The 27,943-nt window shown below is 40.5% G+C and overlaps 2 protein-coding genes across 3 annotated transcripts; both read left to right on the top strand.

Annotated features, from left to right (window-relative positions):
- Positions 1 to 247: 247 nt before the first annotated feature.
- LOC124258348 (galactocerebrosidase-like) lies at positions 248 to 13,595 on the top strand. Of its 2 annotated transcripts, XM_046692438.1 has the most exons (20): positions 271 to 375; positions 1,041 to 1,144; positions 2,009 to 2,190; positions 3,035 to 3,103; positions 3,537 to 3,600; positions 4,413 to 4,501; positions 4,717 to 4,881; positions 5,466 to 5,504; positions 6,120 to 6,253; positions 6,735 to 6,828; positions 8,081 to 8,118; positions 8,741 to 8,865; positions 9,044 to 9,183; positions 9,565 to 9,636; positions 9,850 to 9,939; positions 10,185 to 10,329; positions 10,470 to 10,653; positions 12,138 to 12,316; positions 12,976 to 13,055; positions 13,310 to 13,595. In XM_046692438.1, exons 3-20 carry the CDS (start codon positions 2,059 to 2,061, stop codon positions 13,508 to 13,510), a joined length of 2,040 nt encoding a protein of 679 aa, XP_046548394.1. In that variant the 5' UTR covers positions 271 to 375; positions 1,041 to 1,144; positions 2,009 to 2,058; the 3' UTR covers positions 13,511 to 13,595. The 2 variants fall into 2 exon arrangements, with proteins under 2 accessions (XP_046548393.1, XP_046548394.1); XM_046692437.1 differs by lacking the exon at positions 1,041 to 1,144 and having other exon boundaries at positions 248 to 375.
- Positions 13,596 to 15,703: 2,108 nt separating this feature from the next.
- On the top strand, positions 15,704 to 27,769 carry LOC124258283 (galactocerebrosidase-like). The gene is made up of 12 exons (XM_046692349.1): positions 15,704 to 15,835; positions 16,664 to 16,732; positions 17,505 to 17,568; positions 18,205 to 18,293; positions 18,666 to 18,830; positions 19,908 to 19,946; positions 20,799 to 20,932; positions 22,060 to 22,153; positions 26,257 to 26,294; positions 26,488 to 26,612; positions 26,718 to 26,857; positions 27,743 to 27,769. Exons 1-12 carry the CDS (start codon positions 15,704 to 15,706, stop codon positions 27,767 to 27,769), a joined length of 1,116 nt encoding a protein of 371 aa, XP_046548305.1.
- The last annotated feature ends 174 nt before the right edge of the window (positions 27,770 to 27,943 follow it).

The following is a 27,943-nucleotide window of genomic DNA, read 5'->3' as shown; positions in this document are numbered from 1 at the left end:
ATAGTGACCTTGGACGTCATGATTTGCATAGTAATGAGAGCGGTGATGTCAAATTAGGTACATGGGGTAAAATACTTTTCCTGGGCTGAAGTCCAGGTCATGCTGAATGACGACCTTGTTATGCTGCCGTATGAGCACCATGTAAACAGCCATTGCGTGTGAATTCAATTTAACCTAAAGGTAACCTAGTTCTACATTAAAACCAGGCACTCGGTAACGTTATCTCCCAATGGTATTTCTGTTGTGACGTTTGGCCTTGAAGACTGTGTGTCAGTGTAGCGTCGACCCATCACTCATGCAGAGCGTGTAGGCGAGGTCATGAGGTGACAGCGACCTGAGGGTTTGTGGATGATGCAGATATCATGCATACTAACGGTAAATATAACCCTCGTGTGATATAGTTTTCACACAATGTCAATTCTAAGACTAAACAACTCGGACATGGTTTAGTTAAATATGTGTCTAGCAGGGCATGTCCCCACAGATGACATTCTTAATTGTCAGCTTGCTGACAGGGTTAACCTCTTTGGTCATATGCTCACTGACTTTGGATCAGAAAGTCCGTGGTTCGAATCCCCTCACGTTACTCGGAAATTTAATGACCGCTTCATGTGTATATGTTACAGTAAATGTGTCAAATCAGGAAATGTGTAAATTTCCTGGAATATTTAGGAAATGTGTACATTTCCTGATTCACTCAGTAAATGTACACATTTCCTAAATATTCCAGGATATTTACACATTTCCTGATTTGAGGGCCTGATATTTTGACACATTTCCTGATATGATTTTTTTGCTATCTCAAATAATACAGCTTCGATTTAAAGGACAAACAAAATCATCAATTTACACGAACTCATTTATTGTGGCAATGCAAGCTTGAATGACAACGACTATTACACGTAAGTCCTGCTTTGTAACATTTACATTTGTTGGTTTAGCACTGCTTAGCACTTTGCACACAATTGCACTTAGTGTATCCTTGAACACCACATATTGATTCTTGTGCACAGCTTGACGCAGTCCAATTTCATTGTCAGTTTGTACGTCAACCATGGACAAAATGTTCTGAGCGCACAAGTCAAATTGACTTTTGCAGTAGCGTTCCTTCAGGATACCAGATCTCACAGCAACTCGATACAAGGTATTCTCATTTCTATCCAATATCACACCCATGATATTTTGGGGGTCCCCTTTGCCACGATCTACAATGGGGATTGGTATTGTCACATTATCACCTGAATTTCCGTTTTGATGTCAAACGATTAAGCTCATCTGTTTGTTCTGTGACTGGCTTCAAATAATTAGCACATCTCCCACCAACATGATTAAACACTTTGTTATTATAACCTAATTATTACCCCCTTAACATTGTCATTGCTTCGTTTTGACTTGTATGTTCTGTGACTGGCTTTAATAAAATAGCATATATTGGCCCATTCTCCTGTTTTCATTGCAAATTAAGCAAAAACTTCATATCAGGAAATGTGTAAAAAAATCAGGCCCTCAAATCAGGAAATGTGTAAATTTCCTAGAATATTTAGGAAATGTGTACATTTACTGAGTGAATCAGGAAATGTACACATTTCCTAAATATTCCAGGAAATTTACACATTTCCTGATTTGACACATATACTGTAACATATATTCACTACCGTCATATTATATTTCCATACGTGAATGTGTCGTGTTGCCATAATTTAAAAGTCTCTAAGTTAAAGAAGAATGAACATGAAACCCACAAAATGCCTGGGTTCGAATTCCCACATGGGTCCCATGTTTGAAGCCCCATTTCTGGTGTCCCTGCCATGATATTGCTAGAATATTGCTAAAAGCGTCGTAAAGCCCACTCACTCACACACTTTTATCCGCGTCCAATCGAATTGGATAGTAAATAGGGGCGTCTCAATAGCAACCTACGTTTATCAATAGAAGCTGACCACGTCTTGTGATCTTCTTAGATACACTGATAATGAAGGTGGATAAATACAGGGACAGATATTTACAGGTATCTCCACACAAGGTGTGACCTCTGAGGCCATCAGTTCATGTTCAACAATGCTGCTGAACATATTTATCATCCTTGTGAGTATTTCACCTGTCCTGTCTGAGAGGGACCTGTACCATCTGGACAACTCAAATGGTCTTGGGAGGATATTTGATGGTATTGGAGGAATCAGCGGCGGGGGAGTAAGTATACGTGTTATATATGGAAGAAATGTTATGGTATTAACGGAAAAAGTATTATATCAAAGATTACATAATATCTCCTATTCAATAATCGACCAAGCAGGGCTAAAATGGCAGATTCTATGCTTGTTTTAGCTCTCAATCTGTTTTATTTATAACGCACTTTTTATCAAATATATTCAATAAATCGTTAAGAGTGACTATGAATCTATATTGTTCATCTATACCGCACCATAGATTATGTGTATGTATGTATGTATGTATGTATGTATGTATGTATGTATGTATGTATGTATGTATGTATGTATGTATGTATGTATGTATGTATGTATGTATGTATGTATGTATGTATGCATGTCTGTCTGTGGTGTGCTTGCGTGCGTTCAGATATCCGTATATGTGTGTGTATGTATGCATGTATGTATGTTTGTATGTCTGTGCGTGTGTGTGTGTGTATGTATCTATGCATGGATGTCTTTACGTATGTATGTCTGTGGTGTGCTTGCGTGCGTCCAGATATCCGTATATGTGCGTGTGTGTGTATGTACGTCTGTGTGTGTGTGTGTGTGTGTGTGTATGTATATATCTATGCATGCATGTCTTTATGTATGTATGTATGTCTGTCTGTATGTATCCATGCATGCATGTCTGTCTTTGCTTGCGTGCGTCCAGATATCCGTTCTTGTCCTAACTCCTTTATCTACACAAGATCTTTTCCCGCTTAACGGCTCTTGGGTGTAATGTTCTATCGCACATTACATTTGAAGAACCGGTGAGTGGTTATATGTATATAGGGAATGATATCAGTTTATAACATGTACAAACGTCTTCGTTTTCTTTACAGGCAACATCTAAACTATTAGTTAATTACCCAGAGAAACAAAGAAATGAAATCCTCGACTATGTATTCAAAGTAAGTGTTTTATGGAATTGAGATCAATGTAAAATTGTAAAACTTTTTAACGGCAGCGTTTGGACTCTCATGGATGGTTAGTACAGACAAAATATATCATTTTCACATATCTTGTTTAAGGACGCAATGCGGGGTTCAACCAAACTAAATTAGCTCACTCATATATCAGCAAAGACACAGAAAACTTTACTAATGTCACATTTATATATACTATATATTCAAAGTAAGTATTTATGGAATTGAATTTTAAGAAAGAGTATTTTAACTGTTTAAAGCATTTATGGGACGTTTATGGATGATTAGCACAGACATGACATTTTAAGTCAAAATAGGTTTTAAAAAGAGTTATATTAAATTGAATATCTCACTTGCCCTTACTTTCAGAAAATTAAATGAAGAAAAATGAAAACAATACTAATATGTTGTTCTTCAGCCCAATTTTGGAGCGTCACTGCACATTCTGAAGGTTGAGATTGGTGGAGACACACAAAGTACAGGCAAGTGATAATGTATGAAACAGCTGTAACCAAGGAGGCATCAACACAGTAAGGATGAAGAAGATGTAGTCAAGACTGTTTTCTCTGACATGTGTAGATCTCTGACACAGGACCGATCAAACTTCGGATATGAAGCTGTGGTATAAAATCTACAATTCGAACAACGATAAACACTTAATCCTCTTTTATAAATTAAATTATTGGATATTTAAATAGTGCAAATATCAACGCACAAGTGCATGCTCAAGGCGCTGGTATTTTTTTCTCCCCCTCGATCATTGGATGTCAATCTCAACGGCACATCGTATTATCAATCTCAACTCCCTGGAGAGCATACAACTCTTGCTGCCACAAGGCGCACCGAGTTATTACGGCTTTCCATTCTTACGAGGTTCCCATTCACAGCTGGGTGGACTAGGTGTTTGCACGTATTCATGTGGCCACCATCTGGTCATATACCAACGGATTCGTGGGTTCTTTTAAGTGCACAGGGTTGTGTACTGTACACTAGGGGTTGTGAGAACACTGAAAGAATCTGCACACAAAGCTGACTCCAAGGTTTTTACACCCGATCACAGTTGGGCTCGATCCCGACACCTCATGTCCGCTAGATCACTAGCTTGTCACCTTGGCCAGCTCGCCCACCATGCCCTACGAATGGTGCTCTTAACTTTAGCAAGACATTTAGGATATTTCAGATGACTGATCATGAATTATTGACTCGATACATTCATTAGAGATAGACAGATGCACATAGTTTCAATATTATTAATAATGTTTCAAGATGATTTGATTGTTTCTCTTTTCCACAGATGGGTCTGAATCAACTCACATGCGAACACCTGATGAGGAAAATTATCAGAGAGGTTATGAATGGTGGCTGATGCAAGAAGCGAAGAAGGTTTGAGTGTTTTGGTTTGAATTTTAAAAAATCTCACAATTCCCTCATGAAATGGTAAACAGAAAACATAATAGAGTTCAATATGTTGTGTCATAGAAATAAGACGTAACATTAATTATGTTAATTTTAAACTTAATTGTGCTCTGAAACATTCCTCTGAATTACACTTAGATCTTTCGCAATAATTATATCTGTATAATGCATCCACATTACAGAGGAACCCGAACATCAAGCTATACGGCCTGCCCTGGGGTTGGCCTGGCTGGGTGGGAGGGGACACGGGGAACGTGTACGACAACCCTGAACAGACAGCCATGTACATTGTCAAGTGGATCATTGGAGCAAGAACACACTATAACCTCACCATTGACTATGTTGGGGTATGTATATTGCCAATGCCAAAAATTCGTATGTATTATGAAACTAACAAAACGCTTTAATCAGTATAGTGAGGTCAATATTAAAACATAAATAACTGAACCATCTTACACGGGAGGTTGTTTTCGGGATATGCAAGTCTTTATTACTTGTTTACATTTATTCACTGCTTACTCGTGAATCTAAACATTGAGAAAATTATGCAAACTGCTACATGAGCTTTATAACACCTACTCAAAGGAAGGAAACATGCTTAGATGACGAAATGGAAAACTATTGCAGGGGGAACATGAAGCTAGAAACGGATTCGGGATTGGGGATTGGGGATTCGAATCCCGAATCTGAATTTTTTGTTCACATTCGGGATTCGAATCCCGAGTATGAAAAAATATTCAGTTTCGGGATTCGAATCCCGAATGTGAACGAAAAAATTCAGATTCAGGATTCAAATCCCCGATCCCCAATCCGTTTCTAACTTCATGCTGCGAAGTTTTTTGAGTCTCCAATATTTAAGCAAGTTTTGAATGAAATCTGAATATTTGATGGTCTTCTTGTAAATACTTCTTTGTATATATTTTAATTTCAGATTTGGAATGAGAGTCCATACAACACAACCTACATTAAGGTAGAGTGTAGAGTAGCGTCTTTGAAAGAACTAAAGATGTCAGTTACTTTAATTCATTAGGTACACAAACAGAAGTGGTGTGTTGTGTTCTGTGGAACTATCTTACGAAACATCGTGACCCAAACACACGCACGGATCACTCTAATCTGACAAGCCAGAGGGCCAGTTGGTTGTGTGTTCGCCTGAACACTACCAGTTTTCATCAGTAAATATGATGCAACAACTTGAGGTGAAATAGGAAATTAATGCTGGTATCTAAGTATTGGAAGACAGGAAGTACGTCAAGTCAATGTGACATTTTAACGACAAAGGTCAGTCCGTGAATCCTTGGTCAAATCCTTCACTGAATATATTATTTCAGATTTATTTCTCAGTAGTTCAGTCCACATTAAACATGACTCCAGGTTCAAGGTCCGGTTTGTTCAGGGCCAAGTTCCTTTAAAACTAAATTAGCAATAATGAATTTTATGCATTCCTCGTGATATATATATATGATGTCAGCATTTGCAAGCATCGATCAGTTATGATCTACACGTAACAACTCATTGAGCTCTAAATCGTTATGATAGTTTCATGTGTCTTTATTTCACATTTCGTAACACCGTTTGTGTTTAGACGCTAAGAAAGATGCTGGACACACACGGATGCAGCTTCACCAAGATCGTGGCAGCGGACTTCTTCCACTGGGACAACATTGCTGGTGATGTCCTGGCCGACCCGGTCCTGGCTGATTCTATATACGCTATTGGGTAACTATATATATAAATACTAACTGTTATACACTGTGTGGAGACATACATGTACTTGATGACTCGAACCTGGTTTGTGCCCCTATTGGTGGTATAGCTGGTGTGAACTGTTGTATGTTATCTCAATATTACGATTATTTATAAATATGACCGATAATGAAATATCAAGGGATATCACTGAGCATGACTACCTACCTATATAACGCTATCATGGTTACCATTTATCAAGGTATATGTATGTTTTAGTGGAGAATGATTAGTAACCATGGTGACATGTTACAGCAGAAGGAGCCTGATGTGTAGAACGCTGCACACCCAGCACTGATGAACTTCTCAACCTTTTGTACCTCATACATATAATGCAAGTCATTATTTTCGGCCTTCTCCAAAGATCATGTGACAAAATAAATTTTGGTAGCAAAAATGTCTCAGAAATGCTAAAGAATACCTCACGTGGATCTGTTTGGAATGTGTATTTCAGGGTTCACTATCCTGAAGAAAACAGCTCATTGTATGCCGTTGATACTGGGAAACAGTTGTGGGCTTCTGAAGATCATGCTGTCAAGTCAAACATGGTAGTGTATCATCTACGTGTTTACGTAGTATTCCTTCATTGCCAGCATCATATGCTTGTCGTACAAGGATACTGACTGGATTGGTGACCAGGCTCTTTGACTTGGTTGTCATCGTATCCAGTATCAAGTCAATCAATGGATTGTTTAGTTCAGATTCGACTATTTACAGAAAGTCGTCATTTAGTTGGACCGAATCGTAAAACACATAAACTGCAAAAGATTATATTGTTGCAACAGACTAATTTATGTATATTATTATGTGATCTGTATTGCAATGTGTGACAGTCCCATCTGCAAATCGTGGTTCACGATTACCATTGATTAGTTTGGGCCATCATCAGTTTGACCACATTGGTTTGTGTTGCCTTTGGTCAATGTCATCATTGTCCAGTTTATACATTGTTACCACTTTCCGTTCAATCATCTGTTGGTGTCACAGCTGCTCAGTAATAAATTGGGGGCGGTGGGGTAGTCTAGTGGTTAAAGCGTTGGCTCGTCACGCCGAAGACCCGGGTTCGAATCCCCACATGGGTACAATGAGTGAAGCCCTTTTCTGGTGTCCCCCGCCGTGATATTGCTGGAATATTGCTAAAAGCGGCGTAAAACCAAACTCAGTCAGTCAGTCAGTCAGTCAGTAATAAATTGACTGATTCAACCTTTTAGTGTTACCACTGACTAGTAGTGAATTGACTGATTCAACCATTTTAGTGTTACCACTGATCAGTAATAAATTGACCTATTTAGCCATTTAGTATTGCCACCTATCATTAATATATTGACTGATTTAGCCATTTTAGTGTTACCACTGATCGGTAATATATTGACTGATTTAGCCATTTAGTATTACCACCTATCATTAATGAACTGACTGATTTAACCATTTTAGTGTTACCACTGATCAGTAATATATTGACTGATTCAACCATTTAGTGTTACCACTGATTAGTAACATATTGGCCGATTTAGCCATTTAGAATTACCACCTATCAGTAATGAACGGACTGATTCAACCATTTTAGTGTTACCACTGATCAGTGTTCGTTTTACGCCACTGATTAATGTGCCACTGAGGAACGTTATCATTATATATCATCAACAACAAGTCTCTATTTTAGTCAGTCATTTATCAGTATCGCCAATGATTAGTGTTATCAATGAACTGGAAGGTGAATTATTGTGGTGATGTTTGCCAATGGATAAAGTTTTCCATTTTTGCTAACAATCTGAATATATTTACTGTTATTTGTTATAGCGATGGAACAGAAATTACGTGAATGGATATATGACCGGGTAAGTCAAGAATCATACGGGATAGGGCAGCAAGTAATCTCAACTGAGCCAGCACTCAAACTATTATTATAGCATTACAGCTTCTCATATTTCAAGCACGTATGTTGGGTGTGACTCTTTAAATAGTATGTTCACAGCATCGCTTTTTCCAGTATGTTTTTGAAGATAGAATTGGCCTTCAGTAAATCATGCTTGTCGTAGGAGGAGACTAACGGGATCGGGTGGTCAGGCTCACATGTCACCGTGTCCCATTTGCGTAGATCGATGTTCATGTTGCTGATCACTGGATTGTCTGGTCCAGACTCGATTATTTACTAACCGCCGCAATAGAGCTGGAAAGTTTGCTGATTGCGGCGTTAAACAACAACCCAACCAACCATAAGTACTGTTTACAAACACGTTCTTGTAACAAACACTGAATTATGAAAATTCAACGTCATTTTTATTACTGTTTGAATTATCACTTTTTCTTGAACAAAAATCATTTTAAAAAAACACTACTCGAAAGCTGAGACAGAACAAACTAAACGCATAGACACATAAACGTGAGCTAAGCAACTGTCAGACTTTCAAATTTAGTACAGAGTGAGAACTCTACTTATCGAATGGTTATAATTTTCAGAACCGTGATATGGGCGATTCTCAGTGCGTGGTATCCGGGACTTCCTTGGATAGGCTCAGGTCTTCTAAATGCTGAACAGCCGTGGTCGGGGTACTATGAAATCCCCCAGTATATCTGGCTTGCAGGTAACACCAACCTTTCTAAAATATGCAGCGTTTAATACTGGGCTCAGCTGAACCATTAGAGTAATATCCATCGTGTTACAGAGTAGTGTGTTATCTATACAAACCTTTGCCCACTAGCTCTTGCATTGTAACATTTGTATAAACATTCTTATACAAATGTCCCAATATACCTTTACAGCCCACACTGCTCAGTTCACTGAACCAGGCTGGCAGTACTTAAGACACGGTGTTGGGGTGGACAGGTTGGCCGGAGGGGGGACGTTCGTGTCCCTTGTCAGCCCCGATGGGAAGGACTTCACTATCATCCTGGAGACTGTGGTATGTACTCTGACATAGCAATCACGTGCCAACTACACGTTTAGGCAAATGTGCAAGTTTAACATTGCAAATATACTCATGGAAACGAATAAGGGAACACATGAAAGTACAAGTGTTCCTTTACTCTTTTCCAGAACTACACCCACAGTGCAATACAAAGCTTGTGAAGAAACGTGGAAAAGAATATAGGAACACTTGTACTTTCAGGTGCTCCCCTTTTCGTTTCCATGAGTATAAATCGTTTTAATGATCGTGAAACATGGTTGAACATTGTCGCCACGGTCGCCAGAAAAATGGCAGAAATTCTGCAGACTGCAAAGAAATAAGTTTTGTAACATGTTTTCACATATATATCTAAGATGTGTGATTTTTCCCCAACAGCAACAAAACTACACAGGACCAGAATCCGTTGTTCAGCCTCAAAATGTCACCCTGCAATTGAAAGGAACATTGGTAAGTGTTATTTGCGTCAATGGTCATACCATATTTGGTAACAATATAGGAAATATTGAAACAGCGCTCAGTTATGTACAAGGTGAATTCATTACAAGACTAATCATGAAATATATTGGGGGTATGTTTCTAAAATGGACGTTGATTGATTGAGTCCGCTTTTTTCCTCTTTGTTACCATGTAAATATTTAACATCGACTATTTGTCTTGTAGAGCAGAGTGACCAGCTTCAACGTGTGGTTTTCTCAACTGACTGACCCGACTGGAGCAACCGCTCTGTTTGAGTCGAGACCCCCAATACAGGTGCTATGATGACCTCTTGAAGCTGTGTACACAGTATACTCACAAGGGATAATGTTTGGGAAGGGGTATCCTTATCTACAATGTATACTTATCTTTATCATAAACTTATCCTTAATAATAACCCTAAATAATACTTCCAAACCCTGTTTCGCAAGACACAGACACATGTCTAGAACATGTTAATGAACCATATTCATTTAAGGACACACTTTTCTTTAATTCATTATGTTATGAACATATTCCAGGTTGTTGACGGAGTAATAAATCTCGACCTCCTACCAGATCAAGTGTACACGTTCACCACCTTGACCACAGGTCACAAAGGGTCATTTCAGGATGCTCCTCCTCCACCGAAAGATTTTCCGTTGCCCTACACTGATGATTTTGAAAGTAAGTGTCAATGCCAAAAGGGCACCATCTTGTTTGCTCAAATGGTGATTCAGTTTGATGTAATATTAACACCACACATGATCGAGTTTTACTGTTGAAACGTATATGCCAAGATTTATCGAGAACATTTCTTTAATTAGGTTATGAAGAATTCGAGGAACCCTTCATGATAGCCCAGCAGACCGGAAGCTACGAGGTGGTCAGTGGTCAAAGTGACCATGGCAAGGTCATCCGGCAGATGACCATACAACATCCGGTCAAGTGGGTGTGGTGTCATGCAGAGGATTTAGGGTTGTCAGCCGCTGTATTTGGAAACTATCACTGGTGAGTCATACGTACATGTACAACTGACCTGACTTGTCATTTGCTGTGTGTTATAGAAGCTTTACATCTGCACCTCGAAGAACAAAACTGGAATTTTGAAATCAGTGAGTGAGTGATTCAATATCAAATGCGACATACGTTTGCCATCCATGCACTCAATCATGCACTCATTCATTCATATGCTGTGCAACTGACATGTGTTGTCATTTGCTGTGTTCTATCGGAGAAGCTATATATTTGCTTCTCTGCAGAACAAAATACAAGGGTGGTAAATAAGTAAGTGTGTGAGCTCTTGACAGTGAGTGAGTGAGGTTAGTTTTTCGCCGCAATCAAAAAAATATTCCAGCTATATGGCGGCGGTCTGTAAATAATCGAGTGTGGACCAGACAATCCAGTGATCAGCAGCATGAGCATTGATCTGCGCAAATGGGAACCGATGACATGTGTCAACCAAGTCAGCGAGCCTGACCACCCGATCCCGAGTTCTTGACAGTATTCATTATGCTATATGATGCTCATAAAGGTAACAGTAAAGTGGTGTGTGTGTGTGTGTGTGTGTGTGTGTGTGTGTGTGTGTGTGTGTGTGTGTGTGTGCTCATTAACTGAGAAATACAATAATTTATGGTAAAACAATCAAAGAATTTAAAGACATTGCTTAGTTGGTAGCTTTGAAATAGTGATCGAACAACAACAGTCATCAGGTTTTTCAATAGCCATAAGAAACCACATGTAGGAACTGAAATGAAACCTTTTGTAATTGCTGGATCGGAATTCACTCGGCGGGTAAAGGTTTTACGTCACCTTTAGAAAACTTAAGAGAAACAAGTTTTATTGATTAACAACTTCTTTATTGCAATAGATGCGTCATTTTGCTGTGGATGCTAACACCGTTATCAAGCAAGAGTCCATCCATAAAACTTGTTCCTTTTCATCACAGCACCTTCTAAATGCCACTTAAAAAGGTTTTGCGAATTTATTCAATATCTAGACTTGGGACACCAAAATAGACTTCACACAGTGTACCATGCAAGAAATCGAACCAGGACCATCGGCGGGACGAGCAAGCGCTTTAACCACTTGGCTACCCTTCAATCAGAATTCATATTGTCATTGTAAATAGTAAAACATGAGTAGCAACCGAAATATAATTTACGAAAAAGTGCTTAATCAGACAAAAGTATTGTCATTTAATTGTCTGGCTTGGAAGGCAAGGGTACTTCTCTGCGGCTTCAGGTAACAAACTAACTTTAATCTGCAAATTTCGTGAGTGGCAGGTGATGCCTGTATGGTAGGACATGCTCACCCTTTTTTCAAACACCTTGTATTATCATTGAATTTAGTAATGCATTCATATAATGATCACCGTTTACGCCATATGGAATCTGTTTCAATGAATAACCGAGAGTGATATTTTCTGACGTTGCCGTGTTAATAATTATATATATTCAATAATATATTCATTTAATTCAATATTTTGTTTGTAGGAGCGACATTTACATCGAAGCTGACATAGGCATAGATCAGGGCGCGTCGAGTTCGACAGCAAACGGAGCGTTCCTTGCAGCCAGGATCAGTGTCGGGGGATGTAATTTGCCAGACAGTCTTGGTGTCTTCTTCTTTATCAACCCTGCAGAAGAAACATATCAAGTGACTACAAACCTTGGTAATGTTTCATTATTGCTTTGTAACGTAAAGTCAGTAACCCGTGAAGATCCGGGTTAAAATTATCTTCAGTAACCCATGCTTGTCGTTAGAAGCGACTAACGGGATCGGGTGGTCAGGCTCGCTGACTTGGCTGGCACGTGTCAACGTATCTCGATTGCTTAGATCGATGCTCATGCTGTTGATCACTGGATTGTCTGGTCCAGACTCGATTATTTACAGACCGCCGCCATTTACTGGAATACAGTGTGGTGTAAAACTAAACTCACTCACCCTGGAAGTAGTAGGGCTGATCTCTCAGCGCGATTTGACTTATGAAACAAGTAAAAAAATCTTACGGCCCTAGAAGGAGAAGTTGAGATAATTACCTTTGAGGATAGTGAGCGGGTAAACATAAGAGTGACAGTACAGTATAGAATGTATTGTAGGTATAGTTAGGTTAATATAAATGCATGTGGAGGTTTTCGATTAGATGCTCATGATGTCACTCCCTGGATTGTCTCGTTACTTACCGTCATATAGCTCGAACATTGTTGAGTACAGCGTTAAACAACAAACAAGTAAACAAACAGATGGAGATGTATTGATTTGTCCAAGACTAATCATACGATCTTATACATTTATGGTTGACGAGAATATATTTTCAAACTTCTGTTTCAGAGAGGAATCAGACACTCATCAATGGTAGAACGAATACTTTCAGTGGCACAAAGTGGAACAATGTTGGCTTACTTGTAAAGGTGAGACAGAGACACAAGTTACAAAGAATGAAACACAATGAAAAAATATAGTCTGACATTTTGAGGTTTCGGTTGAATCATAATTTTAATCAAATCATTTCACGTGACCGAATGCTAAAAAGGATCGTAATGAATATAGTTTCTTTAGAAAATATGATTCAGCATTACTCATAGTGCTCAAAATGCTATTCGTCAGAAGTGCATAAATAACTGCCATTTTACCAAAACTATACTGTCAAGTAAATATTTTTCAGGGTTCCATGGTGATCGGGACATTAAATGGGTATCAACTTTTCAACGTATCCTCCGTACCTGAAACTGTGGAGATTGGCTTTGCTGGCCTCGGGACTGGGTCGTACGGATATGCTGACTACGACAACTTGAAAGTTTTACCTCCAAATGATGGATTAGGGATAATCGAACGGCTAAGATATAAGAAATCTGGTATTAATTAATACTGTCGTTACTTTATGTTACTCTTGAAAGCAGGATCACCTGTACCTGTTACCCAAACTGTTATAAATAAAAAAGTGATGTATACCATTTGTGTCATTACTTTGAAAACGTGTGTACTTGCTCGTTTTTAGACATCTCTTTGCAAAGATGTCTATTCATGGCTGATTTCCCTTTCGCAATTAGACATGCTGTCAAACGGCTAAAATATTATGTTAGGAAGTTATGAATGTGATGTTTTTAACCGAGCTAATAAAAAACGTAAAACACTTTGTGTTTAAAAAGACACGTGAAATTGCGTGAAAAGATACCACACAAGTCAATCTCAGTCGTGTTGAATGGTGACATGAACGTGAAATACGTGAACGAACGAGATACTATCGAAGCTGGGTCAGTCAGCTGATCTGTCGTGTGACTGGTCTGAGAACTATGTCACCTAGTAATCGGAACATGAATGAAGCTGTGGTCGTTATCACACATTGTCACAGCTCATGTAGGCGTCGTTACCGACGTGCATTTCATTTCATGACACACACGACTGTAGCCATCCAAACAAGTACATACATTCACCTACTTGAGATCAGTACTCTTTTTATCTTAGGACTGCCATTAATATAAATTAGTCAATACTCAGAAAAGAGTCCGCAACCTAAAAACTAGTCTGTCATACAGAGCCTGAAACAAATATATCCATACCAGCGCCTGGAGCACGCACTAGTGCGTGGATATGTGCGCTATATAAATATCCCACGATAATAATATCCAAGAATGCCCACTCAAGTGCTAGAATATGTGGCAAGTCTAGATTTCTACAGTTTCAGAAATGATGAAAATCTCTGGGCCTTTTCATTTATTTTATGAGTATTTTATACCACAGTTTTTTTTCTGTAAAGACTGTTCGAAGACTAGATGTTAATCTACCTAAACAATAGTGATGAATCAATCTGTGTGTGTTGCCAAAGGTGACACAACTCCACATGCTTGAGTGAATTGGAACTTAGAACAGTTGTACATTATTAAGTGTCTTGGATGAAGGCACAGGTGTTTCGTAAAAGCCTAGCGGTTAAAGCGTTTGATCGTCATCCCGGGTTCGAATACCAACTTAGGTACAATGTGTGAAGCCCGTTTGGGGTGGAATATTGCTGAAAGCGGAGTAACATCATACTCACTCACTCACTCACCTTGATGACACAAAACATAAATAAATACATCAGCACAACCACAATTATTGTTTTATGTTTGTGATAGGAACGATGGCAGCAAAACACCAGTACTGATATAAGTGATATGCAAAGTCCTTTGTAACGTATTTCACAGGAAAGGACATGTAGGAATTATGTTTTTTGTGTTTATCCCATATTTCTTTTGTAAAATCAAATCTTGTGAATAGTACGCGATGGAGATGCATATATTCGCCAGTCAGAGTTCATAATACCATTGACCTGTCCTTCACGCATTGTTTCTGAACGTGCTTGACAACGACCTTTACATACAGGTCCGGCGATAAGGCGTTACATTTGATAACTAGTAGATATTATTACAGCATTCCGAGGTGACCTTGACGTGTCGCATGTAAATTTGTTGTTATTTTAAATCAAATAATTAATGAAGTCGAGAACGTTAAGGTTATCAAGTACATATAGCAAGGTCATTTAAAGTGTAAGAAAGAGAACACTGTTTCATATGATGTAGAGAAGAAACGTACACCCGCACATTGTAAGTGAATGACTTTTTACGCCGCCTTTAGCAATATTCATGCCATGTCACCTAGAAAGACTGCTAGAACGGGCTTCACATATTACACCCATACAGGGAATCGAACCCAGATCTTGGTGTGACAAGTCAACATAATCACAGTGACTGACTGAGTTTGGTTTTACGCCGCTTTTAGCAATATTCCAGCAATATCACGGCGGGGGACACCAGAAATGGGCTTCACACATTGTACCCGTGTGGGGATTCGAACCCGGGTCTTCTGCGTGACGAGGCAACGCTTTAACCATTAGGCTACCCCACCGCCCCCAACATAATCACAAAGCAGCCCTGTCGCCTATACTATATCTACTATAAACATCTGTCTTACTAACCTACATGTATTTGATAACGACTATTTATTCGTGTGCTGTATAGATATTGACAGGTATGCGTGTGAAAGGCGTGATCTCATAGCCATCACTTTATGATCTGAGAAATCGATGGCCCTGAATATATTTGTCATCCTTGTGAGCATTTCCCCTGTATTGTCTGAGAGGGATCTCTACTATCTGGACAACTCTAATGGACTTGGGAGGGTGTTCGATGGTATTGGAGGAATCAGCGGCGGGGGAGTAAGTATTCATGCCATTTATGGAACAAAAGAAATATCATTTAGGGAAAAGTATACCATACCTCAAATTCTATAAATGAATAAGGCAGGACTAAAAATGGCAGTTCCTGTAAGTATGCAAGTATTCATTCTTGGAACAATTGTTTGTCAATGATGGCGACCTGCTCATGTATCTCTGTGTTATATGCATTATACCAGTGACAACGCGCACTGAACGCTTGTTGGATCACCTGGATTGTCCCGGGATAGGTAAGCGTCATCCACAATAGAACCGCCAACAGCTAGAAGCAGCACTGAGAAAAGGGGTTGACGTCATCAACGAGATAGTGACGTGTGCGTGAACTCGTGCTCTTGGTGGTCAAATTCGTTATTGAGAATATCTGGTATCTGTGAACCAACTGATCATGAAACCATCTGAGTGAGCGAGTTTGGTTTAACGCCGCCTTTAGCAATATTCCAGCAATATCACGGCAGGGGACACCAGAAATGGGCTTCACACATTGTACCCATGTGGGGAATCGAACCCGGTTCTTCGGCGTGAGGAGCGAACGTTTTAACCACTAGGCTACCCCACCGCACCCTGAAACCATATGATTGGCCTTACTGTGAACTGTGAAATTGCGTCCCCGCGTTACTTGAAGCTCATGTGGACGTCATCTGTTTATACGCATATCAACACCGAACGGCCATTTTCTGCTTGTCTCATTTTTAGCCATCATCAAACAGGGCTGTATACTTACTATTACTCAGTTTAGAAGGTTTAGTTTCAAAATATAAACGCACTGATATTTGTCTATGTGTGCATAAATTCATACGTGGTTTGTTACAGGCAACATCCAAACTACTTGTTAATTACCCAGAGAAACAAAGGAATGAAATCCTCGACTATGTTTTCAAAGTAAGTCGGTGTTGAGCTGATGAATGTCTTTATCCTCCACACCTCTAAATCAGTGCGGCCGTGAAGGTCCGGGTTAGAATTGATCTTTAGTAACCCATGCTTGTCGTAAGAGGAGACTAACGGGATCGGGTGGTTAGGCTCGCTGACTTGGTTGACACATGTCATCATATCCCAGTTGCGTAGATCGATGTTCATGCTGTTGATCACTGGATTGTCTGGTCCAGACTCGATAATTTACAGACCGCCGCCATATAGCTGGATATTGTTGAGTGCGGCGTAAAACTAAACTCACTCACTCATTTAAATCAGTGAGTGAATGAGTGAGTTTAGTTTTACGCCGCTTTTAGCAATATTCCAGCAATATCACGGCGGGGGACACCAGAAGTAGGCTTCACGCATTGTGCCCATGTGGGAATCGAACCCAGGTCTTTAGCGTGACGGGCGAACGCCTTAACATCAAGGCTACCCCACCGCCCCCCCTTTAAAACAGGTATTAAATAATAATGGAAGATAAGTATCTTATTATTTAGAACAGTGAGTGAGTGAGTTTAGTTTTTTCACCGCTTTTAGCGATAATCCAGAGATATTACGGCGGGGTAACCAGAAATGGGCGTCACACATTGTACCCATGTGGTGAATCGAACCCGGGTCTTCGGCGTGAAGAGCAAATGTTTCACTACTTGACTACCCCACCGCCCATTATTTAGAACATGTGGTCCATGAGAAAAGCAGTTGCATATGTCTGACGTCATATACACTTTGTCTTCTTCAGCCACATTTTGGAGCGTCTGTGCACATACTGAAGGTTGAGATTGGCGGAGACGCCCAGAGTACTGGTGAGTGAAAAATAAGACATAGCAGATATAGTTGCCACTAATTTTAATAGTGAGTGAAAATTCTTTGCTTCCTCGAAAAACCCTATTTGATCTTACATGATCACCATTTCATGAAACCCACAAGACCAGATTGGCACTGTAAATATAATCATCACAAACCTGGGATTCGAACCCACATTCAAACCTTTCCGCTTTGCCAAAGGGACGTAACTCAACTTAGATGACTGAGCTAACTGTGCCCACCTCCAGTTTTGAAGCACTTCTGTGGAAGGAATGAACAGTGAGCCGTCTAACTACCAACATATGCATGTGGCACGGCTAACATACATGCACACATGCCATATCGACCTATGGCAGAGGAACTATGACAGAGAGCCAGACCTCTGAGTCTGACCGTCACGTATGACAAGCAAAACACACCTGGGCATCCAACACAGAATCCAGACCACAAATTATCTTTACTATGACCCAATATCGACTCGAAATAAGGATTGGTCGGTGTATTCTTATTGGTTCTTACTAGGCTCCTCGGCACTTTTGTATTATTTCATAAATTCTAACATGACACTTCTGGTATTTCAACATATTATCAATAAAATTAACTTTAATTGTATCACTTTTGTCAACATTCGACAGATGGCTCTGAATCAACTCACATGCGAACACCTGATGAGGAAAATTATCAGAGGGGTTATGAATGGTGGCTGATGCTAGAAGCTAAGAAGGTTTGTAAACTTTCAACAAAATACCCCAAAATGTTTTTATTAAATATTTTCCTGATTTGTACACAGCAGGTATTGTACTCACACAACCCTGAACAGACAGTCATGTTTGTTGTCAAGTGTATCCTGGGTGCCAAGTAGAAATGTGTAATATTACATCTATGTTGTTCTTTTACCTCTACTTACAGCGGAACCCGAACATCAAGCTGTACGGCTTGCCCTGGGGGTGGCCTGGCTGGGCGGGAGGGGACACGGGGAACGTGTTCGACAACCCTGAACAGACAGCCATGTATGTTGTCAAGTGTATCCTGGGTGCCAAGTCGAAATGTGTAATATTACATCTATATATGTTTCTTTTACCTTTCCTACTTACAGCGGAACCCGAACATCAAGCTGTACGGCTTGCCCTGGGGGTGGCCTGGCTGGGTGGGAGGGGACACGGGGAACGTGTACGACAACCCTGAACAGACAGCCATGTATGTTGTCAAGTGGATCATTGGAGCAAAGACAGTCCACAATCTTACAGTCGACTATGTTGGGGTACGTATACTGCAATTACCCGTATGTAATATGAAACTCAGGAAACGATAAAAATAAGTATAGTGAAGCCAATATTAAAACATAAATACCTGAGCCATCGTCCATGGGAGGTTGTTCAATGGATATAGAACTCTTTATTACACGTGGTGAGATGAGATAAAATTGGGTTTATCGTCGTGCTTGAGAAGATTTCGCTCATATGACGACGTGCATGCGTGTGTATGTGTATGTGCGGCTGCTTGTACTAGCCCAGACTGAAGCTGGTTTTATAGCGCTAGCCCACTGAGATACCTATCCGCAGTGAAGCATGAATACCCCACTCAGACACATTATACTGACTCCAAGCCGACCAGTCCTTTTTGTACCCATTAATGCCGAGCGCCAGGCAGGGACCAACAAGTACCATATTTTAACGTCTTTTGGTATGACGCGGTCGGGGATCGAACCCGCGACCTTCCGCTCTCCGGGTGGACGCTCTAACCACTACACCACGGAGGCGGTTCTTTATTATACGTGTTTGATAAGGATGTTAGCATATACAACGAAACTTCGCATCCATACATTTATCACACTTCACCACACAAACTTCTAAATACCACTTAAAGAAGTGTAACATAGTTCCCTTAACCTAAAATATATTTCAAATAGTCGGTTTACGGCTATTTTTTCTGTTTGCATGATATGTTGATTTTCCTGTTTCGAAATATGTTGATTTACCCTTTTACAAATGTAGCAATTTGTCTCGCTACAGATATATGTATTGTCCCATTTTCACAAATTGTGTTGTCCGTCCACACACACACGCGCGCGCACACACACTCACACACGCACGCACACACACATCGCTTCTCCTGTCCGCAGATGTACTGCTCTTACTGTTATTTGATGAAGTAGTAAGAACATACACCGACGAAATGTTGTATCCCTCATATTACAGTAGCGGGCATCCATAAACTTTCACTTTTTATGTGTATCACTTCCAAAAGATATCGCTATTGCCGTGAACAGCTGTATTGCTTTGTTCTGTTTAAAGATATATTGGTTTTCCTGTCTACAGATGTATTGATTTTCTTTCAGTTATGGAATGAGACTCCATATAACACAACTAACATTAAGGTACAGTTACCTTCCATCTGTACACTATATGGTTAGTGTATTACACAGTACGTTAGAGTGAGTGAGTGAGTGAGTATGGTTTTACGCAGCTTTTAGCAATATTCCAGCAATATCACGGCGGGGACACCAGAAATGGGCTTCACACATTGTAAACATGTGGGGACTCGAACCCGGGTCTTCAGAGTGACGAGCGAACGCTATAACCATTAGGCTACCCCCTCACCCCCAACCCCACCCCCAGTACGCTAAAGATACAAATATATGTAGGTATTCCCATTTAGAACACATATCCACCAACATACCCTTGGTGTAAGATCCACCACGGGGGATTTTGATCTGTCATTGGATTATCTGGTGCAGATCTAATGATCAATATGCTGTCGTCAGCAGGGCTATCGCCGGCGGGTGCGTTATACCCCAAATAAATAACAAGTTATATGATTTTTCCTGAACGTTGAGTGTCACTGTTTTTAACTGTAAGTCATCTTGATAAACAACAGTGTGAGGTAATTTAAGTATGTTGTTTACTTGCAATTAAAAAATCATTCTCAAAGCTCCGACTTCACTTATCCATGTTTTATAATTCCTTTATAAATGCTGGTTACTCTAACCTGAATTAATCCCGTTCTGACAGTTGTTAGATGTTTCTGTTATCTGGAATAACCTCACTGACTCGCCAATTGTAGGTTGTATTTTCAGTAGACAGGAACCAAGAGTGGATAATATACAATATCGAGATAAAGAAAACGATATTACTTTTAGATGTACTCTTAATTTTATTCAGGGTATGTCATAGTAAATAATTTGCATGTATGTAAATATCAACACAGATATGCCCCAAACATTTGTTAGGTCCTGAGGAAGATGCTGGACACACACGGATGCAGCTTCACCAAGATCGTGGCAGCGGACTACTTCCACTGGGACAACATTGCTGGTGATGTCCTGGCCGACCCGGTCCTGGCTGATTCTATATACGCTATTGGGTAATTTTATATGGTTAATATAACTGTTATATACTCTAGTGATATATACTAGATGACTAGCTGGTTCTTTATACGCTATTGGGTAACTTCATATCAATAATCGCCCGGAGAGCGGAAGGTCGCGGGTTCGATCCCAGACCGCGTCATACCAAAAGACGTTAAAATATGGTACTTGTTGGTCCCTGCCTTGCGCTCGGCATTAATGGGTACAAAAAGGACTGGTCGGCTTGGAGTCAGTATAATGTGTCTGAGTGGGGTATTTATGCTTCACTGCGGCATGGTATCTCAGTGGGCTAGCGCTATAAAACCCGCTCCAGTCTGGGCTAGTACAAGCAGCCGCACATACACATACACACGCATGCACATCGTCATATGAGCGAAATATTCTCAAGCACGACGTTAAACCCAATTTCACCTCATCTCATCTCATAATAACTGTTATATACTATAGTGAGATATACATGTACTATTATGACTAGCGGGTGCTTTATATGCTATTGGGTAACTGCATAATAACTGTTATATACTATGTCGGAGATAAACTAGATGACTAGCTGATTCTATATACGCTTTTGGGTAGCTTCATATCAGTAATAGCTATTTTATACTATAGTGCGACTAGTGGATGCTTTATATGCTATTGAGTAACTATACATTAACTAATAATTGTCATATACTGTTTCTTAGATGTACTAGATCAGCAGAACCCGGCTGAGTAATTGTTGTAAGCTGTGTCGAATAATTATTATTATTTAGAAATGTGTGCTACTTTTGTTTTTTAACCTGACTTATGGCTATACTTTATGGAAGTTAAGTCAAACTGAATGGTAACTTTGTTGTTACTATGACAGGAAACCCGTATAAATTGATATACATTCAAAAATGTCATTTTGTAGCATACAAAAATGGCTTGATTCCGTCTTAAAATAATTTTGCAAAGTATGACCAATACACTAAACAAGACATATATCATACATTTCGGTATCCTTGATTTGGAAGGAATCAAAACTTTCCAAGCACATTCACAAGTTCATCAGCAGTGACTTCTTGTCTGTCTTGCATGAACGGTTACATGGAAGTTGTGCCAGGGATTACTAACTGCAAATATATTATAACATGTGTTTCAGGGTTCACTACCCCAAAGAAAATAGTTCTTTGTCTGCAGTTGCTACTGGGAAACCACTGTGGGCCTCAGAAGATCGAGCTGTGAAAGCCAATATGGTATGTGTGTCTCATACACGTATCATGATAAGTAATACTTTCAAAGATGGACGCAATGAAAGCGCATTATTCTTCACGCGTTAGTGTCACAACTGAGCATTTGCTTTGTATTTAGCGAGTTTGAGCTGCCGGGATCGAGCTCATCTGTAACCGGGTGTAAACATCTTGGAGTCAACTTTTTGTGCAGACTCTTTCAGTGTTCTCACAACCCCTAGTGTACAGTACACAACCCTGTGCACTAAAATAGACCCAAGAATCCGTTGGTAAATGACCAGATAGTGGCCACATGAATACGAGCACACACCCAGTTGCGGGTACAGCAACGTGCAGTAAAACTTGGACAAAGTACTGTGACTACGTGTCCTAGTCCAACCAGCTGTGAATGGGTATCTCGTTAGGATGGGAAAGCCACATTAACTTGGTAATATTATGTGCCGCTAAGATTGACATCCAGTGATCGAGGGAAAAACAAATAAGCGCTTTGAGCATGCATGCGGGATGGTGGAATAGGCCCATATACAGCCTCAGAAGAATTCCTGCCAACAAACCTGATCTTGTGCTTTTTGATAAAGCCAATGAATTCATTTATATCATTGAATTTTCTGTCGCTTTTGACCCCAATGTGATTGGCAAGAGTCAGGAAAAGACATGATAAATATGCGGACCTCGCCTTTGAAATGTCTCGCTTGCATTCCAAGTAAACTTCAGTCAGGCTCCCCATTGTTCTCTGTGCCCTTGGTTTGGTACCTCCTGACCTCTTGGCGCAGATCAGGAGAGTGCCCGGGTTCTCCAACGGGAGCACATACCTTCTGACACTCTGGGTAATGCAGAAGGCTGCAGTGTTGGGGAGCCTTCATATTCTCCGGAAAGTTCTTGGTCGGTTCGACTAGGCAGTGTTTCCTGGGAGAAGTCCCATTCGCTGTCTGGGCTGCGTGTAGAGGGGGCTAGGGCCCTGATCTGATGATGAGCCTTACCAGCCTGACTGTGCCAGGATCACCCGAACCCTCTCTGCTGCATTTTCATCTTTCATCTGTAAAACATAATAATAATACTCGTGGAAACAGGTGACGTTCCTCCGTGGTTCTGCAAAGGTCGCACAATACTTCTTCCCAAGAAATGAAGACTTGACTGATCCAAAAAACTTCCGCCCTATCACATGTTTGAATACACATTACAAAATATTCACAGGGTGTTTGACAAACATCGTGTCATCTTACTGCCCTCCTCTAAAGACATAATTTACAGAGAGCAGAAGGGGGCAAGAAAGGGATGTTGGGGGTGCAAGGATCAACTTTTTGTACAGAAAATGATTTTGGAAGAGGCTATAACATACCACCGCAACCTCTCCATGTGCTGGATTGACTACAAGAAGGAATACGACTCTGTCCCTGACGAATGGATTCTGAAGTCTCTTCATTGTATTGACCTCCCTGAGCGACTACTTGTCTTTAATGAGTTGCTGGTCGACTCAACTTGAGATGTACTCACAAGGGCAGGTGCAGACTTCAGATTCTATTCCAATCAGAAGGGGAATATTTCAGGGGGATTCCTTTAGTCCTTTGCTTTTTTTTGTCCGTCTTTAAATCCTTTGAGCTTTCTGCTCAACAGGGAGGAGGGTTACCATCCCGGACCTCCTCAGCACAGATCACCAACACCGCTTACTCATCTCCTTTACATGGATGACATCGAGCTCCTTGCCAAAGGAGATATCAATTTGAAAGAACAGGTTCTCCTTGTCGAGTCCTTTTCTAATGATATTGGCATGACATTTGGACTCGACAAATGTAATACTCTTCATTTGAAACGTGGTAAGGTAGTTAATGGTGGATCGGTCAAGTTACTAGGGGTGGGGGGGAGTTATTGAGCATCTTGTGGAAGATCAGTCCTACACCTATCTTGGAATGCAAGTTCGAGACAAGCTCCAGAGTGCCCAAATTCAAGACAAACTTCGGGCCGAGTACAATCTCGCTTAAAGAAAATCTGGAGCTCAGTGCTAAATGAACAAGGTCAAAGCCACCAATACTTTTGCTGTGCCAGTCCTTTGGAGTAGTTAATTGGACCCAACAAGACATCCAGAGTCTTGACCGCCTGACCAGAAGGATCATGTCTGAAAACAGAGCCCATCACCCTCTTTCCTCCCTTAATCGTTTATATACGCCATTCAATTCTGGAGGTCGGGGTTGGATTAATGTGGAGGCTCTTCATGATAGAATTTTATTGTGTACTTCTGCACATATTTATTTATCGAATGATCCTCTGGTGATGCATGTCAAGACTCATGATGAAAGCAAGGAATTCCACAGCTATCTTAAGCGTGCCAAGGTTGTTGGACAGAATCTGAAATTTGAGGTTGATTTTGCTGATGGCGATGTATTGTTTGACGGTACAGCGATGGGAGTAAACCAGGTCCTTCACCAAGTCTGCCCAGAGTTGGTCATTTGTGTAGAAGCTTTCTGAGAAAACACTGCATCGTGTGTACTTGCAGTGTGTGGAACAGAATAGCAGTCCCACCGACTCCTTCGCCTGGATGAAGTCGGCTGGTCTTAAATGTGAAACTTAGGGCTTTCTTTTTGCTGCCCAGGACCAGTCACTTCCCACTCGCAATCGCCAAAATGTTATTCTTAAACACAATATCAATATGAAATGTCGACTTTGCAATGAATTTACAGAGACTGTCCAACACCTTGTCAGTGGATGCCCTTCTTTGGCACAAACAGCATATCTTAAACGACATGATGGCAAGGCTCGTTGCTTTTACTACCGTCTCCGCCATGCCTGTGGCTTTGACTCTGAGGTCCATCCATGGTGCGACCCTGAAATTGTCAAGGGAGTCATGGAAAATGATGCTTTCAAACTTCTGTAGAATAGGCCCATATACAGCCTTGAAGAATTCCTGCCAACAAACCTGATCCTGTCCTTTTTGATAAAGCCAATGAATTCATTTATATCATTGAATTTTCTGTCGCTTTTGACAGCAACGTAATTGGCAAGATTCAGGAAAGGCATGCTAAATATGCTGACCTCGCCTTTGAAATGTCTCGCTTGCATCCCAAGTACATTGTCGTCAGATTCTCCATTGTTCTCTGTGCCCTTGGTTTGGTACCTCCTGATCTCTTGGCGCAGATCAGGAGAGTGCCCAGGTTCTCCACCGGGAGCACAGCCCTTCTGACACTCTGGGTAATGCAGAAGGCTGGGTTGGGGAGTCTACATATTCTCCGGTAAGTTCTTGGTGGGTTCGACTAGGCAGTGTTTCCTGGGAGAAGTCCCATTCGCTGTCTGGGCTGCGTGTAAAGGGGGCGAGGGCCCTGATCTGATGATGAGCCTTACCAGCCTGAATGTGGCAGGGTCACCCTAACCGTCTCTGCTGCATTTTCATCTTAATCTGTAAAATATAATAATTATAAGTAATTGTTTCATAACATACGCTACTGAAACTCTACAGCAGTTGACAATATTTCAAATGTTAAAAATATACAAGAGATGCAGCTGACAGCCGAGCCTCCATTCTGATCACGGGGCACAACAGCCCCATAAAACACAAAACGACCCACATGGGCATCGGGTCAGAAAAAGAGTCATGCCTTTCGCAATAGCCGATCACAGAGTTCTCCGACGGTTGCGGCCGTCGTAAAATGAACCTATGGTTTGTCGAGTCCAGAGTCAAATATTTACAGAGCGCAGAGACATAAATGGTATACGGAAGAGAACCAGCAAAGTAAACAGCCAAGCAATCAGGCTGTGAGATCGGGTTCGATCCCCTACATTGGTACAATGTGTGAAAGCTATTTCTGATGTCCCCAGCCGTGATATTTCTGAAAAATTGCGTGACTACTTTCATTCACCGTGTGACAAGGAATGCAGTGTCTGAATTACATATACAACGTGTGACCAGAAACCTACTCTTGATCTTACTTGATACAATCATTAATATATAATGTTTCATATAATTATTTAAAAAAAATCCCTGTCAAAAAAAAATACCAAATTTGGCAAATATTAATAAAGCGGCTGAACCCTTTCCCCAAACAGTCCATTGTACAATTTGAAATGAAACATATGCAAGCAGAGCATCCAATTTGTCATTATTATCCTATTTATTACAGAAGTGGAACAGAAATTATGTGAATGGATTCATGACAGGGTAAGTCTATTCAGTTTATATAATATTATGTTTGTGCTCGTGGACAAGGAACCATTTGATAGTTTTGATAAATTCCTAGATTCGATTCCTGTATCAGCAGCAATACCATTTGTACATAAAACAAGGTAGGTGTGTTCAGGTTACACAAAATGTGGTTTGCCTTCAAGTAAAAGCCTTTCCCGACAACTTTCAGAACCGTGATATGGGCGATCCTGAGTGCGTGGTATCCGGGACTTCCACTGATTGGTTCCGGTCTTCTGAATGCTGAACAGCCGTGGTCGGGGTACTATGAAATTCCCCAATATGTCTGGCTCGCAGGTAAAACCGTTCTCTAAAGAATCTCAGGTGTTATTTTATGTTCAGCTGAACCATGAGGTGACAGAGGTGACAGAAATGTGATGTTCTGTTTATGTTCCTTCACAGCCCACACAGCTCAGTTCACTGAACCAGGCTGGCAGTACTTGAGACACGGTGTAGGGGTAGACAGGTTGGCGGGAGGCGGGACATTCGTGACCCTTGTCAGTCCTGATGGGAAGGACTTCACCATCATCCTGGAGACTGTGGTAGGTATTCCAGCGCAGAACGGTGTTTTTTTCATAATAATAATATAATAAGTCATCTTCTTTAGCGCACAGTCTCCAAGCACCAAGTGTTTGCTCGCGGCGCTTTTGATTCTTATAATATTACCCCTGATAACCCAAGCTGCCTGTTAGGCGCTAGAAGGTTATAGTCACATGACTTTATCCAACCGGGTACCCATTTTCTGCTGGGTGAACAGAGGCAATTTTGAACAAACTCACTTGCCTAAGGTAAGGTATAAGTCCTAATTAAGAGATAGCTATAAGTGATAATTAGGAGATAGCTAAGACCTAATTATAATAGCTAAGACCTAATTAGGAGATAGTAACTCCCAATTAGGAGATAGTATCACCTAATTAGGAGATAGCTAAGTCCTAGTTAGGAGATAAAAATATTCTGACTGTGGCACTAGGACGCTTCCGTACATATGTATCACATGTGCTTCGTTATAGGGCAGGACTGAAGTGTGTCATGGTGTCAACAAATGCAAACAGCTAGTTTTGTAGGCAAGTTTTTACAAACACGTACGTTTCCAAATTCGAATATTTACTTCTAGAACAACATACTGAACGTCTGCTTACATGTATAAAGGCTTTTTATAACCAAAACATTATCACACATATATTTTCTGCCGCAGAAACAAAATTACACAGGGCCTGAAACAGTTGTAAACCCCCAAAATGTCACTCTGCAGTTGAAAGGATCATTGGTGAGTTTATATTTACTATGCATTTTATGTCAAATCCAGAGTTTTGAAAGAGGGTGTCATGTAAGCTAAACATACCACATGATGAACAGTATGCCAGGAGGATCGACATAGACTGCCATGTTAGCTTTTGTGATTCTGTCAACAACGAACTTTCTGGCAGGTTCATAGCTACAGTGTCTTCGAGTGAGTGAGTGAGTGAGTGAGTGAGTTAGGTCTTAGGCTGTAAGAACACGGTGGGGGATATTAGATATTAGATATTAGACTGTTCATAATCTATGGCTGGGTAGGGGTGATGATTTGTACGGGAAACATGTTAAATGTGAATGACCCCCCTTAAATTTATATACAAAGTAAATCCCTC

Source organism: Haliotis rubra, unplaced genomic scaffold (genome assembly GCF_003918875.1).
Source record: "Haliotis rubra isolate DU_JTF1 unplaced genomic scaffold, ASM391887v1 Scf69, whole genome shotgun sequence".
NCBI lineage: Eukaryota > Metazoa > Mollusca > Gastropoda > Lepetellida > Haliotidae > Haliotis > Haliotis rubra.
The sequence above is the reverse complement of the archived record's forward strand: the minus strand, read 5'-3'. Positions and strand labels throughout refer to the sequence as shown.

What these genes read in the sequence shown, in the direction of transcription:
- LOC124258348 (XM_046692437.1), top strand. An exon ending in GATTCTATATACGCTATTGG is followed by an intron (nt 6,254 to 6,734) that starts GTAACTATATAT and finishes TGTGTATTTCAG; the next exon opens with GGTTCACTATCCTGAAGAAA. An exon ending in ATGTTGGCTTACTTGTAAAG is followed by an intron (nt 13,056 to 13,309) that starts GTGAGACAGAGA and finishes AATATTTTTCAG; the next exon opens with GGTTCCATGGTGATCGGGAC.
- LOC124258283 (XM_046692349.1), top strand. Translation starts at nt 15,704, where the DNA reads ATGGCCCTGAATATATTTGTCATCCTTGTGAGCATTTCCCCTGTATTG. An exon ending in TGATGCTAGAAGCTAAGAAG is followed by an intron (nt 18,294 to 18,665) that starts GTTTGTAAACTT and finishes TCCTACTTACAG; the next exon opens with CGGAACCCGAACATCAAGCT. An exon ending in GAGCTGTGAAAGCCAATATG is followed by an intron (nt 22,154 to 26,256) that starts GTATGTGTGTCT and finishes TATTTATTACAG; the next exon opens with AAGTGGAACAGAAATTATGT.